This window comes from Pezoporus occidentalis, unplaced genomic scaffold, assembly GCF_034315485.1.
Source record: "Pezoporus occidentalis ecotype Australia unplaced genomic scaffold, CSIRO_AGI_Poc_V1 ctg158, whole genome shotgun sequence".
NCBI classification, from domain to species: Eukaryota; Metazoa; Chordata; class Aves; order Psittaciformes; family Psittacidae; genus Pezoporus; species Pezoporus occidentalis.
Window position 1 is genome coordinate 603287 of NW_026913404.1, and position 21654 is coordinate 624940.

General features: G+C 36.6%; 1 protein-coding gene across 4 annotated transcripts in view; it reads left to right on the forward strand.

Moving 5' to 3' along the window:
- Nucleotides 1-21654, forward strand: part of PARN (poly(A)-specific ribonuclease) — a 59725-nt gene that overhangs the window by 17563 nt on the left and 20508 nt on the right. For all 4 annotated transcript variants that reach the window (XM_062611854.1, XM_062611857.1, XM_062611856.1 and 1 more), the window contains 4 exons: nt 3-72; nt 6627-6682; nt 10534-10620; nt 16953-17027. In XM_062611854.1, the coding sequence (XP_062467838.1) occupies nt 3-72; nt 6627-6682; nt 10534-10620; nt 16953-17027 (288 nt within the window). The remainder of the gene's footprint in view (nt 1-2; nt 73-6626; nt 6683-10533; nt 10621-16952; nt 17028-21654) is intronic.

The window sequence follows — 21654 nt, forward strand, 5'->3', positions numbered from 1 at the left end:
AGGTTCATTTCTCAGTCCTCCGAAAACCCATGTGTCTGCTAGATCAAAACTTGTTGAACCCTTTTTTAACAAGTAAGTAGTTGTTTAAAAAGACCTGCTAAAATATGGAAAATTAATACTAGCCATATATGTATATCTAACCTCAAAATCAATGGCTAAGTGCATTTTTCTTTACCCTTCAGTTTTGTCTTTCTGGTTCACACTAGTAATGCTACAGGGAGGCCCAAGTTTATAAAGTAGATACATTTTCTTTTGCAGAGAGTGGTTTACTTTCTGCTAACCTGTGAAAGGATGCTTAAAAGAGTACCTGGACTGCTTTAATGTTCTTGTCCATGCCAGTGTTGAGAATATTACAACTTGATTTTCTTGTAGTTGAGAAAATTATTTCTGGGGTAACCTTTGGGAATAGTGAAATAGAAGGAAAACAGGACAAGTGTTCTTTATGTTGTAGGACACTGTCAGAAACTTATGATAGTTAAAACTGAGTACACTAAACAGCCTGGAAAAACTAAAATACCCCTACTGTAATATCAATCCAAATAACACAAAGCTATTGTGTTAACATTATCAGGTTATTTAAGAAAGCATGATAAACATGTATGGGATTAGTAGTTTGTGGGATGACGCTGTTACCAGTATTTTGCTTTTGAATTGGATCTTCATGCAAATTAGTTGAACAAATTGAAGTAGACTTGAGAAATATAGAAGTCTTTATGGACAGATTTGATTCTTTACATATTTAATCTGTAGATTTTAGCTTATGAAGCTTCTAAAGGTAGCGTAACCTGCTTCCTGAAGAGAAACAAGTTTAAATTAAAAAGGTGCTGGTGCTTTAGTCTGTCTGTTTGTTTAAGGTCAAGAGAAATACCATCACTTCAAACCCTATCTTACAGGAGTTGGGAAAAATAATTATTTTCTCTTCAGATGGCTTACATAAATGAGGGAATAATTGTTATCAATGGCTTTCAGCTTCCATTGGTCTGGAAACCAGATTACTCTAGTGATAGCAGTTACTCTTCACACCGAGACATGTAAAGCAGTAACTCCACATATTCTAGCAGACATTATAAATTATATCTACATTTCTCAGATTGTAGTAGACCCACAGTGACCACTTGATTTGAATGTGAAGGTGACGATAGAATTGATCAGCATAATTTCCTTTTTAGATAGGATTTATCACAGGCCTGTTTTCAGTAATACCAGTGCGCACACAGATGCCAACTAGTAAATGCCAGTCGGGGGGTCATTTTTTCAATCATTAACCAAAATGGTTTCAGTTCTTTCTAGAGATGTGTATCTGCACAAGTATAAACTGAAGCTTCTAAAACGGTCCGGATAATACACTAAATTTAAGCTTTTCAAGTTACTAAGTTGTATACTTCAAATATGACTTCCTTCTAACAGTGACATTTCAGAGTTCTGAGAGAAATCCTGCTGTGTGTGTTCTGGCTTCAGAGTTAACACTGCCAAACTGTAATGAAAGGGAAGTTAACAAAAAAATGTAGGGAAATGAGCAGCTTCTTTTTTTCTTTTTTTTTTTTTTCTTAAACAAGATCTGAAAATTACTGTTTACCAGAAAAAATGAAAGGCTATTTGTTCTGTGTCTATGCAGAACTTGTAGCTTCTTGTTTCAGAAAAGCTAGGTATTATTTTTAAGTCATGGAAACTTGGAAGACTTGCCATGTCTTTCTTTCACATGATCTTAGAAGCTTTGCCATAGTCTTAACTAACATCTGCCACCTCAGTTCAGTCAGAGCTTGGAGATGAGACTGTCTCACTTTTTCCTTACAAGTGGGCAGGCCAAGGCTTGTATTTTTAAAGCTTTTTTATTATTTTTTTTTTTTAATGCAGAGTAACAAACCAGAATAAAACAACTCCATTTATTTCATCACTGAAATAAAAATGAAGTACATGTCAAAAATTAGAGCTGTTAGATACTTGAGCAAGACTTTTGCTCTGTTCAGTATGTCCTTGCAGATCAGATCGCTATTTCCAGCATTTGGTCTGTTTAGCACCTCTAAGTAGCATCTGGGGCTTGTGTGATTTATATAGTTACCCTAAGGTCCCTAGTAAGGATGTTGCTTCTGGGGCTTTTTTGCAGGTATGCTCTGGGCTGCCAGCTAGCTTCCTGCTACATGTAGTTTTCTCTGGTTTGTGGTTTAGAAGCTTTCCCTAGCTGAGCATCCTCTCTTCCTCTTGGGGAGAAAAAAAACTATCTTCCTCCTTCCTCCAGAAGTTCTACCTGATCCTGGGGACAGCAGTCAGAACAAGGAAACCTTTTCCTTTTTGCTGTAGTCATGTTCTTCAAGCAAAACCCAAACTACAACATGCAAACTGTAAGCTAAACAAATGAAAGTTATACTATCTGTCACAAAAGTTTTTCCTGAAAGAAGCTGAACAGAGTAGTTTATTACAAGGCAATTATTTAGAAACAGTGTTCGCAGTTGAAAGTGTTCTTTATAGCAGACCACTTTATGATTCTTTGGGTTGCTTCTAAAGTCTTAATGCCAAGATCTCTGAATATTAGGTGTTAATATTTAAATACAGTTTAAAGATTAAACTTTTATATGATTGGTGTGACTGATCGGATTTTGAAAATGTTTTCTGTTTGAATAGACTTGTCGCTAATATAAATAGAGGGAGGAAATTTAAAACTGAAAGAATCAAGCTTTGTTTTTTACAAATTTAGCCTTCAAAGGAAAGTACTAGTTTTTTTCAGTAATTATTTTGATCTCTGTGTCAGCAAAGTTATGAAACTTCCTGACTTGCTATTCCAGAGTGGTGGCCAGTATATAGGTTAATGTTCATATAGGTTAATGATGAATGTAAGATCTCCAGTTTTAACTTCTTGCAGAGTAGAACTGATTAAAAACAGACTTTGCCTTAGGGTTGTTTGGCTCTTTCAGGCATAATGCACTAAGTTGTATGATAAACAACTCAATAATGCAAGCATTCCAGAGATACATTTCTGTAATCTTTATGCTTCATTGTATATACAGTATCTTTGAAAAATCATGTTCACGTGAACAGTCTGCTGTGAGTAATCCTTGATGAACGCTTACAATCTATATTGTAATAACTCTTATGCGTGTAAATTAGATGCTATATATTGTGTAATATATTTTTGAGTTGATTTGGAGTTTTTGACCTGCTTTGTTTAGAGCAGCATCTCTTCCCTTCTTCTACCTCCCCATCCCCACCTGCAAGACTCTCCCAAACTTTTAATGATAACTTTGTTTTGAATCTCTTTGGGTTGTTTGAATATGGTGGTTTGGGGGGAGGTGTGGGGGGGGTCATTTATTTTTTTGATGTAGCTGAAGGCAGGGGGTGAAAGAGGCGTAGAGAAATGAGAACATCATGTTTTATTGAGCTGACTAGCATGCTAGTCTGTAGAAATATAAATTACTTTAGATTCTTATTTTCATATAAAGGGATTTCAGAAACCAAAATCTGTGGATATAACTTGGTTTTGTGCTATATTTCTGGAAAATGTCTCACCAGGGAGCTAGGTTCTGTGGCAACTCTTGCCAGAGAGCTTACTAATTTCTCCCTTGGCTTTTCTCTATTAGTTTTATTTCTTTGCAAACCCACTGCAAAGGAACATCAGTGTGCTTTTCTGCCATTTGACCAGTAACTTCTCAGTCATAGTGTAGAAGTAAACAATTACTGTGCTTGTGCTTTCAGGCACTTGTGGCCATACTGAGTGCTGAGCTGGCTTGGTGAACTGATCTGGGCTTTTTTCAGCTGTTTCTCTACGCAGTTCACAGCAACCCTGTGTTTATCACGCCGCTGTGAGAACTCATTCTAGCTCAGTGCAGATGAAGAATGTTGACTACTTGAGACTATGTATGCATTGCTGTGAAGTGGCATGGTCATAGTCTTGCTTTCCTTATGTTCCTTGACTTGCCACAGAAAAATTGGTCTTCCAAGTGGCTGTCTTGCAATACCTCAATGTTCCTAGGATATTGCTGCATATTGAGAAACAGACCTCTGTCCTCTGACCATGTGAACTGGCTGGAGCTCTAAACAATGTAGGAGATAACATTTCCTTAGCTTGGTCAGTGTAACTGTTAAGTAATTGTAAATTAATGTAGTGTGAAAGCATGTCCTACAACTACATGAATCTGGCCAATTTAGTATATGCTAGGGTTCATGTTGTCATAGAGAACGACTTGTTAGTGTAAATTTTCTGGAGAGAGGTGAGGGGTCTTACAGTTGTAATTATGCATTATGCTGCTGCTCAGTGTTCATAATCTATGTGGTGTAAGTTAGTGCTACAAGAGGCAGTTACTGCTGTAACATACTTTAAGTGCACTTAGTATTAAAATCGGTATTTATACCATCTGTTTAGGGAGTGTGTGTTTATGTATGTGCTGTTTAGAGACATAGAGGATAAAACCCTGATCTTAATTAATCTCCAGTATATGCATTTTTTTTTCTGGCATAGGTGTTCTTGCTGTTGGCCACCATATTGCTTTCCTCAGCATGATAAAACCTGAGAGAGTGCAGCTTCACTAGTACTCTCCCCAGAAGTTTTTGTTGTTTTTTATTAAACCTCATCCTTATTTTTTATGAAAACCTAGGAAACTAATCATTTGAGTAAGAAGTAGCTGGTTTCAAGAATTCTTTGAAAGCTAATTCTTCAGATAGCTCAACTTAAACCAAAGTTGCCTTTTTGTTTTGTTTGTTAAACTTCTGTTATCCTGAGTGGATGATGGAGAGCTAGTGAAGACTAAAGTGCTTTTACTGACTAACTGAAATACTGTATATTTTGACTGTGCTTAAGCTATGCCTATCCACTCCACTGGAGTCTGAAGGCAGCTGTGGCTCCTACTAACAGTGACATTGACATTATTTCAGATAAAGAAATGAGCACAAATCATAGGTAATAAATGAAACCGAGCATCTTTGGACAGTCTGAAGTGACGTCCAGCTTACTAGTGGAGTATAGATCCTAGACCTGCAACTTCCTTTCTGTCCAGCTAGGCACTCTGTCATGGTGGTATGAGCCTGCCTGTCTCCCACCAGAGATGGAATATAGTGACATCCCTTCTGTTCTTGGAACATGTGTCACATACTCCCTCTTTGTCTCCTCCTTGCCTTTTATCTCATGAAAGATACCCTTATGGCCCGATCACTCTGTCTCCTGTCTGTTTTCTGGGTGGATGGCTTGTTTGTTTCTTTTTTGAGCAATAGCACTGCATGTGCTGTCAGGATTACTGCAGATACCTAGCAGATGTTGAAGTAAGGATATTTTTTTCTCTGTTTCCTGGTGGAAGCTGTGTTCTGAAGCTAGCTGTGTTCTCAAAATGTCACTCCTGTCCTGTTAAACAGATAGCTATAATGAAACCAAGGCTATAGGAGTATGACACCTAAAGTTAAACGTAAGAAGAAACTCTGGCTCTTTTTTAAAATATCTTCATAACTCGGTCTTATGCTGGAATTGTTGAAGTTTCTAAAGGTAATTGATGCTGATGTTTCTAATTTTTACTGGTAAAATTCCTTTTAGGTTCTGCAGTGCTCAGGTGGACACAGTGTACCATGTCTTCCCTGAGACTCAGGAAGAGAAGTTAGGTGGGGCAATGTATCATAACTAGAGCCAGTTCTCTGAAAACCCTCTGGCTCAAATGTGAACCTGTCATATAGTATATTTGCTCCCCAGTGTGTGTTATGTTTTTTTCTCCTGAGTAATTATAGTAAAGTTATCAACTGCATTCCAGTAGATTTTCCAGTGGTACCAGCAGCCGTAAGAACATATTACTCAAACTCTTAAAAACTAATAGTCAGTGTGGTATGACATAGAGACTCTTTAGGGAATTGCAGATCAGTCTGTACACTTGAAATGTTTTCATCCATCAGCTGTTTCTATAAAATTATGTAGTTTAATATTGTAACTGTTTAAGCATTTTAGAAGCTTTTTGAACTTTTTGTAGAAAAGTTATTTTAGCCCTTGCTTGAACACTGTGCAGAGCAAATGTTTTGTAGCAGCGATGTGGCATCTATACCCATAAGTAGCCTAAAATGCTGTCATCTTGTTTTGGAGGGAAATAGTTTTCAGAGCTGAATATGAATTCTTATTGAAAGCATTTCTTCAATGTGTCGATAAACTCAGTTACATATTAAAGGGCAAAAGACTCATCCTGGTTATCTCCACTGAGTTGTTGTGATGGCTTTTGCAGCTTTAGGGTTTCAAGATCCATTCTGCCTAAAGCATGATGCCGTGCTCAGAAAATGGGGAAGTGTACATGTATTTAGAATGACAGCTTTTGCACATTCCACACCCTGTAACTGGCTTTTACTGTGCAGATCTGCTGCTTTCTAAATGTTCATTTCCCCACTTACTTTAATTGTTTTCAGTAGTAACAGTTGGGGGTTCTTTGTTGTTGTTTTGTTGAATAAGTAAAATTATTAGCATGATGCCAAGTAACTTTTTGAATCTGGATTGTTAGATAATGTATCCGACATAATTGGAGCATCTGTGTGTTTTAATACAGCTCAAGATATGGTTGGGATGAGTAATTCTGCTTCTTCAGAAGCAACATCTAAAAAACTATAAAAAAGACATTTTAATAAAAGGTCTTTAGGCAGAAATTTGCTAATGGTGCTTTTCCATTTTACTTCAGGCTATTTCTTATGAGAGTAATGGACATACCGTATCTCAATTTGGAAGGACCAGACTGTAAGTAGCTTATTTACTACTGGAAATATTTTTACGTTTCAGGTTATTTCAGGTTACAGACCTGGGGCTGTAGAAAGTTGCTAAGACATTAAAATGAAAACATATTTTACTAATATAAAGGTCCTTACTGTTACAGGATGTCACACTGTGAGGGGAAGAACTTCAGATGACTGTTACCAGTTATGTCTTAACATAGAAAAATGTAAAGCTCTGGAGGTCAGTCTAGTCCCTGACTAGATGACAGCTTAATTTTGCACTGTGAAATCAGATACACAAGTGTCTTTAAGTGATACCCATCTGGAAGCAATATTAATGTGAAGACATTTTCAACTCCATGCATCTGAAAAAGTCTGGAAGATGACCGTTTATTAGATGCTAGTTTAATAGGAACAGAATGCAGTTCTAGAAAGATGAAATTAACTACTGGAGAGGAAAAAGTGTGTTCTAAGGGCATATATTTAGTTTTTAAACGTGGTTAGGTGATCCGATCACTGAGCTCTGGCTCTGCAGATCTGTTGAGATGGTTATCTAATTATGTTTGATACTGAGTGCAAGAATGGATAAATACTTTGGGTCATTGAGAGAATGCCAAAGCTACTAAGCTGTAAAGATGTTACTTCCACTTGCTAGCCAACTTACAGGATTGCGTTGATACTTTGCCAAGAAAAGTTGCCAGAGAAGACTGCCTCTGAAAGTCTGTCTCTTTCATCTGAAAGCCACTCCTTTAGAGCAGACCGAATCTGATGTTACAGCAGAATCTGAGGCATGGAGGCTTTCTAAGCTTCAAAACGGAAAGTGCATCTAGGGTGGCATGTTTGGCTGGCTGCTTTAGAAATTTTTATTGCTGTTCTGAAATTTAAATGCTGCTGTAGTACTAAATATGTGAAAGTGACTTTCATTATAGTCTTTTGTTACTGTGTATGAAAAACTCTTAAAAAAAAATGCAGTTGTTGCAGAAAATGACTGCAAAGCAGGATATGAATCAACTGTTTCTCACCTGAGTAGGTAGAAGGTATAAATGTTTAACAGAGGATTCAAAGTTGTATGAAGATAGTAAGAATAAACTGATACTGAAGGGTCTGGAGTAGTTTCTTCTCCCTAATCAATAGAAAAAAGGCTGTTACAACATCTCAAACTGGCCTTGTTACAGTTCTTTACTACTGCATTGGAAATACCTTGAATTGCTAACTGTTCAATAAGCGATACATTAATGAATTGTTCACTGGCTTGTTAAGATAACTTGCGGGGTTTTGGTGTTTGTCTTGTGTAGAGCCAAAAAAAGAAATCTGATGCTTAGAAAAATGTTCTGTCCTTTTTGGTTTTGAAGTAGCAACTTTAAAGAACAGGACTTGACCTGTACTTGTGAAGGGATTACTTGCTTTAGCTACTTGGGTCTCCATCCACTCTGATGCTCAGATGTTCATGCAAACCTGTAAGTTGTTATCAGGAAGTTTATGATAAACTCATGCTAGTGCAGCTTGTTTTGAGCAAAACAGATTGATGCACTTAAAAGCAAGTCACAGGTGGCTGGAGGGTGGCAGCTATAAGAGGCTGTTTAATCTGGAAAATACTGAATTCCTGTATTTTCCTGTATTTCCTCTATTTGGGTCTACAATATAAATTTTATTTTAGCTGGTATGATCAGACAGATGAAAAATTCACCCTTTTATAAGGTGTCTGGGTTCTCCTGGCCAACTGATCAGACACCATGTTACAACTCGCCACAAAGTCATGTTCTGGGCTTTTTTTGCAACTGAAAAACTAGGTTCTTATGTGGAGCAAGACAACTACTTACTCTAAACAAAACTTAGGAAGCTTATTTTTCCCTGACTTCATTAATCACTTGGTATTTCAGTTATGAGATGCTGAGTTACAATTAGTATTTTTATTGTTAGTACATGCATAATGGCACTTCTGTGAAGATTTATTTTAATACTATAATTGAGTTCGTGGTGCAGTCTTTGTTAGAAGATAGATGCATTTTGAAATCTCTGTCCTATTTTTATGCCATGTTTTGGTTAGAAGTTTTAGAAGGCTTGATGTCACTGTTGTGTTCTGTTGAGGTTATGTAAGATGTTAAAAAATTATTTGGGAATAAAATATCTGTTGAACCTTTGGGCAGGGGTGGGAAGCCTTAAAACCAAAGCACATAAAAAGCTGTTCTGTCTGTTCAGGAAACACTGTAGCTGTTGAAAGCTAAAGTTCTCAAGTTCATGCAAAAATGAAGTCTTATTTGTGGAATAGTTACGTCTAGAAACATACATGCTTTCTACTATAAAACACATACAGGCTGAGGACACTATCACTTACTGTAATTACTAGCCATAACTAAATTGTAGTAATTGCTTATGCTTCCCTGTATTTATGAAATTAACAATGCACAAGGCTTTCGTCAGAAAACAGTGCAAAGTTGCATCTTAACCAAATGCAGCAAAAAGACAGCAGGTTTGTCCTTGTATAATGAAGTCAAATACCCATGAAAGCCAGATGTAGCAAGTGGTTGATGGTCTGATTTTGGAAATGTGGTCCATGAATGAGATACACATTGAAAAAAATCTCTTATTTTGATGCTGAAAGCTAAGGATAAGCTAAGGATAGCAGAAACCAGAAAAGTTTGTATCACAAAAGAATTCAGGAGGCTAATTCACTAAGATGAAAGTCAGTTCCTATATATATCTATACCCAAAGAAGAGAGAAGCTCTTCATCTGAGTGCTTCCATGCAGTCAAGTTAAAATCTGAACATAAAAAGCTGGATGTAGTTAACCCTTGAGTTACCTTTACTAAACTGGAGCAGTAAATCTAAAGTGGAACACTCCTCTTTAGTGGTTCAGTTTCTGTCTAATATGAAAATGTAAAATAGCTAGGGAAGATCTTCATTGTGTCATGCATAAAAACTAAATCTCTGGAGATATCTCTGGAGAGGCTCAATAAGTGATATGTAAATAGCTTCATATGAAAATTGAAAATATTTCAATATCTTTGCACCTTGAACTATACTATTCCTCTTGTTTCTTTTTTAGATAGGGTAGGAATTCACAGGTGCAAAAGATCAGGTGCCTAGTGAAAGGAACTTCATCCACATGTATGTTGTAGTGATTTCTTATGTGTACAAACAGTCTTCACTGGATGAGGCCGAAGGTCTGTCTTGTTGAGTAGCCTGCCCCTGATGATGAGATGATGACCAAAACCATGTGTAGGGGGAGGTGTGTAAAAGTAAGGCAGATGTGTAGTGATAGTATCTGCTGTGCTCTTACTTTGTCCAGCAATTGGATTGTCTCTCAAATTCATAAAGCTCTGAATAACTTTCAGTGTACACTGAAGACTTCTTTTGAACATCTTCTTTAGATGTTGGCTTTTATACACTGTTCTTTTTCTTTGTGTAGTTGTTAATAAAAACTCCCTGTCAGTCTGTCAGTATGTCTGTTCTAGCTCGTACCTCATATTGTATGAAAACTGAACATTGTTTCAGAATAAGTCTTTTAATGACAGAAAAATGACAACATTGAATTATTGCTAAAAGATCTCCAAAGCTAGAGCAGGATCATAAAGAGGCTGTTGAATTGTTCTGTTGTTTTTTTTTATTCCGTCCTTGAACTTGGTAGTATAACTGTATGTAATGCTGTTTCAGTTTGTTATGCATGTGAATTTGTGGCATCTACTATGCCTATTTCATGCATAATTGCAGGCGCATTTTTGTTGATGTCTGATGTAGTTTCATAGAGCTTGGCCTCTTTTCTTTAAAAAAATAAAGAGGACCAATAAAAAAGCTACATAGTGGATAACTTTTGTAGGATATTCTGTAGGTACTAGTAGTGACTATTGCATTTACAAATGCTTTTTTGTTTCACAGTGCAGCCAAAACGAGATCATGTTCTTCATGTTACTTTTCCCAAAGAGTGGAAGACTAGTGACCTTTACCAGCTTTTCAGTGCCTTTGGTGAGTTTTGCAGTCTGTCCTTCCTTGTACATTATTTTTCCCCCTTTGTCATTAGCAAGTACCTCTGGTTTTGCTTATGCATCTGTGGTTTCAGACTTATTCCTAGTATAGGTAATGGTGCATCACCTTTTGTAATTTTTGAATGATGTCCTGGAGATTTTCTTTGTAATGCTGTGTGGAAAATGTCTGCCTTACTTAACTGCTCTTTAGAAATCTTTTCATGTGATGCTTGTTGAATATAATGAACCTTTAATAATTTTATTTACAACCTCTCCTGGGAGAAGGCAGGAGTTTGTATAGATGGGTAAAGGGAATGGGGATTGGTGTGAAAGGCAGATGGAGGCTTTAGGAATAAGGTTCATCCTGCAGTCTGGGTAAAGGCAGACACTAACTTACAAGTCTAGGCAAGCAAACTTGAAAAATAGCTTGCTTAAAAAATTTCAAGATTGTGAAAACCATTCAAATCAAAAGAAACAAGAAAAAAGCTATCTTATAGTTAGTAGTCCTGTTGTTCCTTTACTAAGTATTAGTATAGAATGTAAGGATATGGAGATCCTAATTAAGTGATATCCTAACTCTTGCAGCAGAAAGGAGTGGTTATGCTTTGCATCCGTGGCTCAGAATAAGAATGATCTTTCATAGAGCCCTATGGTTTCCAGGTTTTGATTCCTGCATAAGGTACTGCTTCAAGAGATCTGTTGGGCTTCCAAATAAGTCTAAGTTTTTTTTTGGGGGGTGCTTCTTTTTTTTTTTTTTTTTTTTAAGAGGTAGCTTCTATTTCTGAAGCCATTTAATGTAAACCAAAAGTTACTAAAATATTTTTTCATTATTTTCCAGAAATACTTGCTTGCAATACTTACTAAAGTAGCTTATTGTTTCATCTAATAGACATTTATATATCTTGTCTTCCTCAAATTCCCAAAGGATTTTAATGGGAAATTGCTTAAAAAAACCCAACTGTTTATCAAATAGCTTTCCTGGGAGGGATCGGTTTCTTATTTTCTCGTTTAAAGAAGTAAAATCTTTGCTTTACATTACATAAGTCTTGACAGCTCCCTATTTGTAAAAATTTTCTGCTTGGCAGTATAGTTTCCCCTTTTTCCTGCTCCCAGTCTTACTTAAAGTTCCACTACTGGTTTTATCCACTGGCATATAATTACTGTAAAACCTGCATATTTTTACATGTGTTTTTAAGCAGATAAGTGACAGGTTGGTGTTCTCTATGATGAAATGGACTTTTTCTCTTTTGGAGACAAGCAAGTGAAAGGGTGTCTGTTTAGCTAGTACTTGATCAGTGTACTGTTGTTTCAAAGTAATGTGCCAGACTTCATGACTTAAGTCAGAGTTTATAGTGTGACAAATGGATTTGGAGCAAACCTGAACCTGACCTCCACTGAAATAATCATTGTAGTATCTCTAACGACTTCTAGTCACCAGTAAAAGGATGAAGTCCCTCAGTGTACTCAGTCTTGTCATTCCTTGCTTGCTGTGGGTCACCATGCTGGTTTATGGGATAATGCTGCTCTTCTCCTCTTCACCTGGAAATGTGACTTGGTAGTCTGTGCAGGGTTTTTGGACCTGTATAAAATTCACCGAATTCCTTCTGACTTTTTGATCTGTACTGGAGCATGATGCCAGTATAATGCTGGGTAGGACTTAATATTCCTGATTGTAGAATGTTACTGAGATTATTATAGAGTTGCCATCAGAGGGGTAAGAAAAAATTGGATATTGTTTCTATAGGCTTTTAAAGACTCAGATATGTCATTGTTCTTTATCAGCTCCTCCCCTTTGTGTGCAAGGCAAGCGCAGGTCACTAGCGCCAGGGGGCAGACTTACACATCCCAAAATACTCAGTTGTAATCTCCCATGAAGCTTCTGATGAAAGCAGTGAGACAGCTGAAGGGGCTGCGGTGTCAGACTCGGAACTGGTTTACCTTTGCTGCTCTAGAAGGGGTGTTCATGATTCTAAAGTCTTTCAGTGCTGCACACATACCAAGTGGACACCTGTTCATGCAAGGTGTTTTCATAGTCTCGTTGGTTAGTGTAGTTTCACTGTACAAGTACTTAAAGTGCTGTGCAGTGACTTAGAACACTTTAGATTCTTCTATTTATGTAGTTCATTTGGTCATGCTGATGTGAAATACGAAGGTATTAAAATAGTATTCGCTGGAATACAGCTTTTGTGTATAGCCTTCACTTCTGTATAAAAGAATATTGGGTGACATGGTTTAATGTGTGGTGTCCCTGCCCATGGCAGGGGGTTGGAACTAGATGATCTTAAGGTCTTTTCCAACCTCAGCTATTCTGGGATGTGTTTGATGGGCTTTGATTAAAACAGCACACTGTGAAAGTATTATAAAAACTGCTGCTTACAAAGTTTGAGTGGCTGGAGTCACTGATGTAGTTCATGGAGCCATAGTGACCTTGAAGATGCATGTATTACTTTTAAAATGTAACTAGTCCTTTCTATGTTTAAATCTTGTTTAATAGTCCAGGCTGCTATACAAGTGAGTTTTAACTGACTCTGAATGCATTTTTGAGATCCACTTACACATTCCATACACTGACATCTGCTCCTGCTAACCGCTGCACCGCAAAATTACTGCTGATAAAAAAAGTGGACCTTGAAAAATGACCCTTTCAAAGGTGACAGTGTTATTCTGAGTTCGTTTTCATATAGACGTGAGCTTTGACTGTTGGGTTTTTGTTTTTGTTTTTTTTTTTGTCTGTATGTGTGTGGGGGGATTTGGTTGGTTTTTGTTTGTTTTTTTTTTGACTCTTTTGTTGTTGTGGGGTTTTAAAAACTTTAATCCTATTTTTCTCTACGCATTTCTGGCCTTTCCTCCTCCTTCTCATGCCAGTGTTTCCTTCATCTGTTCTTGCTTTCTTTGTACCCTGTCTTCCTGCCAGAAAGGTGGAAGCTTTTTAACCCTTCTCAGTTATTCGCTAGGAAAATGTCATGTTTAATATATGCTTCGAGCCTTACTCATAGAATAAAAGGTTCAGCTATATACATTGTCTGATGCAGAGTGCAGAAACTGTTAGCAGTTCTATCATAGTGTCAATGTAGTCAAGTTTCCTTTCTTTTTAATTCTAAGAAAAAAAAAAAGGAATATATAAGTAAACTTTTTTTGGTTAAATGAAGGCGTGTATAGTCCTAGTATGTATCCTAAATGCTTAATTGCCAGTAACAGTTTAGGAAATGTGTTAAGAACAGAGCCAAAGTAAAAGAACTTTTCTGCCTTCCAGCAATCTGTAACCTGGGCACTCATGAGCTAGAGGTCATACTTGCATTTTTTAGTTTGAGCTTTCCACGGCTTTCTGAGGATTCTGTGTGGTTCTTTATCCCATGTATATTTTTGTCATCTGCAGCACTTGGTTGCAGTTCCCTACCTGCAATTAAGCATTATGTGATTTTTTATTTTTTTTTTAACTGTGTATTTTATGTTTCTTAGTTGTTTTATAATGAAATAGTGAGTACATCTTTCTTGTAATTTCTATTCTTATATCTTCCCCTTAGATATTCCTTAGAACTCTTTTGAAGGCTGAGTCACAGTTTACTTGGTCTCTGATATGGAAGTCATCTGCTCCTAATTGAGTGAAGATGTTTTATTTCACTTGATAATCTTTTAATTGACTTTTTTTTTTCTTTTAGCAAGGCACATTGCTTGACATTGCATGTAGTAGCAGACAGACAAGGGGTCATATGGGATAGCAGTGGTGTTCTTCAAAGTAATTGAAGACATTTTATCTGTTCTAGAATTGTAGAGAGAGAAATCTTCAGTTTGTTTTTTTAGAGCTGGCATTCTGTTCCGTTGCTGTATGTGATTAATTTGGATCAGCCTTGCAGTGAGCTGGCATGTGTTGATGTTGATTGCTAAATACTATATTTCAAGTGCAGATGCATTTGCTTTTCAGATCTTTATTGCCCTTTCACCATACTTTTGAAATGCACAATATTTATTGAATGCTTAGCAGTATTGCTGAATGATCTAATTTATTAATCGCCTCTTAAATTCATTAGTAATAATGAAATGTTACATAGTCTGAAAAGAGTATCTTGAAGTGTGGAGAACTGCATAAGAGCAATTTTTTTCAGTTCTCTTCAGAATGCAGCTTAGTGTCCACTCTTTAATGTTTGACTTGTTATTAAAATAATACATTTTAAATGTATGAACCTGAGCGTAAAGGTAACACATGTGGGCAGGTATTGGAACCCTTACTTATTTAAAATGCTAAAGTAATTTAGAGTTCAGCAGCCTTTCTGCAGCAGTGAATAAGTATCTGATACTGAAATGATGTGCCATCAATGGGTTGGGTTTTTACTTACTTCTTTTTAATTGGCACTTGGTGAAAATATGAGCACTGAAGTCCATTTGGGCAGTAGCTGAACTCCTGAAGGAGATTTTAGTCCATCATTAACTGTCTTTGATATTTTACACTAAGGGCACAATAAGAAATTTTTTTTCAGGAGAAGTTTTCTTCTCTTTTGGTCTGTTCAGGGTGGATATGGAAATAATTAACTGTATATGTAGGAAAGGTACAGAATCAGGACAGCACTTCCCCATTGAAGAATTACATAAGAGTCTGGTCTCAGATGTCTCAAGTGATCGCTTAGAAAATTTTGTCATTAGTAATGCAGAAAAGAAGGACTTGATACACAAAAAAAATTCAGAGCAAAAACTTGTCAATGCACTTGGAACAATGTTAAATTGTTCCATAATTTCTAATATTGAAAGGAAGTTCAGCGTTGGGGTCCTCACAAATGCCCTGTGATTTTTGGGTTGTAATGATAAATCAGCTTGGGCTTCTCCTGTGTTGTGAAGTGTTAAGTGTCCTTCTAAAAGGCTGTTATCTCTACAGCAAAGACCCTTACCCTAAAGGCAGCAGAGATCTATGTTCTTCAAAGACTGAATTATTAGAAATTGAATTTTATTTGCCCTACAAGTGTAGGCTCTTCTTAAGAGCAGCCTTAGCCCTTTAGTACAGGGAAATGTCGGAAACTATATTGAATTAATTATGGCTTTGGCAATAATAAAAATGATAATAACTTAGTCCTAAATAGGTAGCTACTCAAACGTATAGTATGCAAACTGAATCTAACTTTTTTGATCATGCTTTTATAATTAGAAAATCTTTATTATCTGGCTACACTTCAGAAGAGACTTCTATAACCTTGTAACCTGTAGGCTGAATTAGATTTACATCTGAAACATCTGAAAAGACATTTTAAGCCATTTTGCATCCTTGGTTTCATTGTTGTCATGTCTGAAGGTTAAATGGTGGTGTAACATTATATATAATTTGATTTCGTAGCCTACCTGAAAAAAAGAATTGCACCAATTTTCAGTATCTGAATAGTATTAACAGTAGAGCACTTAGATGAGGACAGGAGATGTGAGTGGATTACAGACTCTAATAAAACCTTGTGTCTGGAATGAGAATCCTTTTCTCAGCTTTTGCTTGATTATGAGCTGTTCTAGTGCTAATGTGACATTTTGAGCCATTCACAAAGAAAGTGTTCTAACTGCTTCATGAATGGAGTAGCTTATTTCCAGTCACTGTTCCATTGCAATAGCTTTTGAATGAGGTCTGTGATTTTGTGCATTTGTCCTCATATTTGCTTGAATTAAGTTTTCATTGCACATCCAGGAAATGGAAAACAGTGGGATCCAAACAAATCAAAGTTTGAAGATCTAGTGTGTTGCAGTAACTGGAGTTCTCCACTTGCATGATCAGTCTTCTGCACCTCCCCACTCTACTGGAATTTCTAATCTTGGGTGTCTGTATTAGTAAAGGCACAGTGAGTGGTAACTGGAGCTTGTTCACAATGTGTCTTTTGGAATGCAGCAGTTCTGAAGAATGGATTGTTTTTAAAAGTCAAAGAGATGTTCTTTATTTTAGTACAGAGCTGAAATTTCCCAGAAGAAATTGCTTCAATTTTTGTTGTAGAATTATATAGAACACATGAAGGGAGGACTAAAAACCCCCTAAGATTACTTGAATTGTTACAAGATTTATTAAAAATAAAGCTACGATGAAGCCGTTGAATACTCTGGGAGTGAAAAAGGCATTAGTTGGGTCTCTTCCCTTTTGGTCCTTAGTCTAGTGTGTCTGAAGGTATACAGGATGATTTGCAGCCCTAACAGTCACAGCTTTCTGAACAGTTCCAGGCTCATATACAATTGTGTATGTGCTATGCACCTTTACAGTGGACAAAAGCCTTCTCAGGTGAAGTTATTCTTGGTTGACTGTTATGTCATGGCACATCAGATCAAATCTGTGACTGAGCCTAAGATAAATATAGTAATTTATTCTGTCTTTTCTAGGTAACATTCAGGTTTCGTGGATTGACGATACATCAGCATTTGTTTCACTGAGCAAGCCAGAACAAGTACAAATAGGTAAGTGTTCCTGAATTTACTTCAGTAGTAAGACTTGACTTCAACTGGCTGCTGCAAAATGCACTGAGCCAATGGGGTCTGTGATTCTAGTGACAGAACTATTGACTTGGTTCAGATGCTATAAGAAGAATAAAATTTTTATAGTACCAGCAAATGTGTTGTAGCAAAAACAACCACCCTCAACTGGACTTGGTGAGAGTTCGTGTTTCATTCCATGACCCTGTAAGTACCTGGTCCTGTAGACAGAATAATGCCAGTTTCTTCACTTGATGTAGTATTTATTGAAGTAATTTATTGTTACTTTGCACAAAACAGAGCTATCAAAGACTTTTATGGTCTTTCCTTCATATATCCTTTGGAGTGATCTGCATGTTTGCTTTGGTTGACATTTGCAAGTAACAAATGCAGTGGAAAGCCATTTGGTGTACTGTAGAACGCATGCAGAATAATAGTCTCCTGACAGTCTGAGCTGCTCATGTGCTTACAGTTGTGTATTAATAATGTGCAAGGTCTCCAGACCTTAATTTTTTAATTCTTATTTGAACTTTTGAGCCTAGTTGAAAAAAGTTCGTGGGCAGAAGTTCCACACAAGTTTTACATGTTTAACTTGTTTTCATGAGAGTCCCTCATGGTTTGGTTTTGCTTCTTGGTTTGGATTTTAGGAGAGGGATTAGTTTAAAAAAAAAAACAAACAAACTTGTGTGTGACTACATAGATACTGTTGGTGAGCCCACATTCCTCATTCAGAGAATTAGGACAGAGAGCACTATTTTACTATCTACAGTTGTGCAAGGTACTCTAAAAAGAGCCGTTTCTAATATAAGTGAACGAAAGCATAGAGCAAAACATTATCTATATACTATAAGAAGAATATGGAATAACTAACACTCCTGAGAAATCATCAAGAAGTAATCAAAAAGCAAAGAAGAGACCAACATATCTGAGTTCACTGAAAATATTGCTTCAGATATGAGGAAAAACAGTCTTTTCAGACTGTAGATTTTTGGATTGGTTCTTTGTTTGGGTTTTTGTTGTTCTTGGTGTTAGTTGGGTGGTTTTTTTGTTTGTTTGTTTAGTGGATTTATGTGTTTGTGGGTTGTTTTTTGTTGTTTAAAGATTTTTGATTGGTTGGAGTTGGATCACTGAGCTCTTTGTTGGGTTCTGTAGTTCTTTTGGGCATGTATTTGAGGACTGACCCATAAGCTTACTTCTGGTTACAATGATCAGGAGATGGACCTTATACATGATTAGTTGAGATATGTTATAGTAATGCCATCCCTATTTACTGAAAAGCATATATCAACTGCTGTGGAGCTGGTAAGAACAGCAGTATGCATAGCACTTTTGATTAAGTGACTGAAATGTTGCATGTAAGAGCTTTCCTACCAGTATTCCCATGATTAAGTTCTAAAATGAGAAAAAAAACAACCCCAAACCCCACAAAATTGAATTAGAAAGCCCCACTGTGTTCACCAAATAAGAAGCTTTCAGGTTCTGGATGCATTATAGAGTGCATCTCTCTAATTAATTATTAACATTCTGTGAGTGTTCATCATACTTCCTCATACATACGTGCCTGCAAAGGATTTTGAGTGCTTACCACAGCCTCCTTACAGCAAATGTTCCATATCAGCAAAAGCCACTGTTTCTTCATCCGTATGTAGATGTAAGAACTGTGTAACTTCTAGTGAGAAATTCCAGGTAAAGAATTATGTCAAAACAAATGTGACCCTATTTTAGCTAGCTCTGTAACTCAGGAAAACATTGCTAGCTCTTCCTGCATGTGTTGTCTTAGTTTCCTATCTCTGAAGCCTTCATAATTTGTGAACTGTGTATTATAGTTAGTGATCATACCAGCACACCATCAAATACTGTTCATGTAGCAGTGAGTACATTGCAAGTTTGGAGGGAATAAACCTTAATCTAAACTATTTTACGTAAATATGTGCTCAGGTGTGCAGTCACAAATGATATGTTTGTGAGCTAGCAGCGTATCTCAAGTATCTGAAGCTTTTTATTTCAGACCTGGTTAATCTTATTCAGAGTTTGACCTCCATGTGTGAGGTATAGGCTGAGGGGAAAAAAATGAGTGAAGGTTTGGAGTTGTTCTACCTTTTTGTCATTCCAAGAGAACTTGTCTTTCTGATGAAATACAACGAAGTTGTAATTTCTGCTTTTTAGTTCAGTTGTTCTGATATACAGAATATCTATAAGTCACTGCCTTCCTTTTCCCTCCTCTTTTCAAGTTGAATGCTAGTTTCTCTGAGTGGGACTTGCAAGATTGTTTTCAATATAAAACATGCATGTTATGCCATTTCATATGCTGAAAGCCTTCCTAGATGCTACTACAGTAACTTCACATCACTGTCACCTCAGTTACATGCATGTCTGAATGCTTGACATTCACATTCACCACCACTTTTTGTTAGTTATTATTTTTTGTTACAGCAACTACATATTGTAGAAATAATGGAAAGTCTGCAGAGCATTTATACTGAATCTTTCTGGTACTGCTCTGTGTGTGGGTCTTTTTTTATGCTTCAACAGACTTGTTCTGTGGGCTGCATGCTAGGAAACAAGTTATTTGTTTGAAAGCTTAGGTGATTATAGTCTTTTATAGATTTTTATGAAATCAGGTTAGTAAAATCTTTTATACTGAAAGCAGCCGGGCAACCAGCTGGTCTTAGAGCAACCTCAGTTACCAAAAAGCTGTGTGATTTTTGCTGTAAGATTGTTTAAACCTCTTGGGTTTGGTTTGGTTGTTTTGTTGTTGTAATAAATACATCATAAAATCAATTCTGTTATGCTGTTTTCTGATCTTAAATTCTTTAATGAGCTGCTTTGGCACTGGAAGTCACTATTCGTACTCATGATTTAGTGAACTGTGTTTAAGTGAAGAACCTAGGAAAAACTAATTATGTGGCTTGGGTTTTAACCTGTTTATATAAATATGTCTGCATCTTCTGGACTATATGAAAAGCTTTGGAGAATTGTCAAACAATATGATACAGTGCAAGATGTTGCTGCAGACATATGTCTATGCTTACCTCTTAAAGATGTTTCTGGCTTTGAGTTGGTATTAGTATGTATAGTTAACAAAGCACACATGTTGCAGAAACATTTGTGGAAAATAAATGGATTAAGAACATGAAGAGTGTGTGGAAGTTTCCCTGCATTGTTAAAGTGGTCAGATTTCCATTATGCATGAGTCTAAGCACTGTCAAAACATAGACTTCTTTTGCATCCTTTTAATAAGGTAGCATGTGATTTGTTCATATTACTAGATTTGTGCAACTGTATCTAAGGGTTGTATTGAATTAATTTTCATGCTCATGCTTAACTTTTACATCAAACAAATGACAGTTTTCTTAAAAAATGGCACTCATATAAGCTGTTCTATGCTGTTTCTGTTGCTTCTAACTCCCCTGGCTTCAGGTATTTTGAGTGGACTAAAACCATATTCATATACACCCTGGGAATATGTTGGATTTCTCATGTTAATATGCATAGAAATCCATCTCCAATATGGAAGTAATAAAATGTATCTGTTCATCCCCCAGTGCTCTTTAAAACAATGTTCCTGAGTTACATTATACCATGGATGATAACCATTAAGACCTAGTAAAAAACTGATTGATAAAACATTGGTCCGTACGCTTTTCTGTTTAAAAAATATAAATCTGGTTAGCTGAATTAAACTAATGAGTAGCTCTTCAAATTTCACATCGTAATCAGTAGTTTGTATATGGCCAGGAAGAATGCACATTCCAATTTTTACTTGTTAAAGTTTTACCCTGAAGGACCTACAAATCTTTGCATAGTCTAGTAAGACTTGTTCCCTCTTCCACTTATTTTCCTCTGAAAAAATAAGTAGGGGAAAGGTCAGTATTTTTATAAGCAATTTTAGAGCTGCTTCTAACTTTCAAACTGCATATAGCATGCTTAAAACACGTAAACCAGAAACCTTGGGGAAACAAGAAGCAAACCCCTTAACTGTCTCATTTTGCATCTTACAGTAATATCCAACAATCTTCACTTTATTTGGTTATTCATGTGACCTGCATATTGGCAGACTCTCTAATTTATTATGAATAGAAAAGACTTGTTCTCGTACAAAATCTTATTACTCACGGTTAGAACATAAACTTCAGCTTGAAGTGGAAGCTGCATCAAGAGAAATGTTAGTTAACCATTTCATAATCACCCTGGGGTTTAAGTGCCTCCTGTGTATATGTATGCATGCTGTACCTGTATGTTCAGTGGGGAGACATTATTCTTGAGTTCCAGTGGGCTGTGTTCTATGTGTCACTTACCACTGTTGAAGTACTATGTTGTCATGTGAAAGCCAGTACTGAGTTTGTGAAAGCTGGGTTTAGATGGCTCTCATTTGACACTTTTTGCAATATGCTCTGCTGTAAACCGATTTCCAAGTTACAAGCAGCTGAAGACAATAATGGACTATAAAGACAGTTTGTTTTCTGTTGAGATTTGTTGCTCAAGGTAGGTAATTAAGAATGCGTTAAATGGTTGATATTCCTTTAGTTGGATGTCTGGGAAGCAGAAGCAAGTTTTGGGGTGCAACTTCTGGCTCTTAAAACTTTCAGCTTGCTAGATAAGCTTGCTTTTG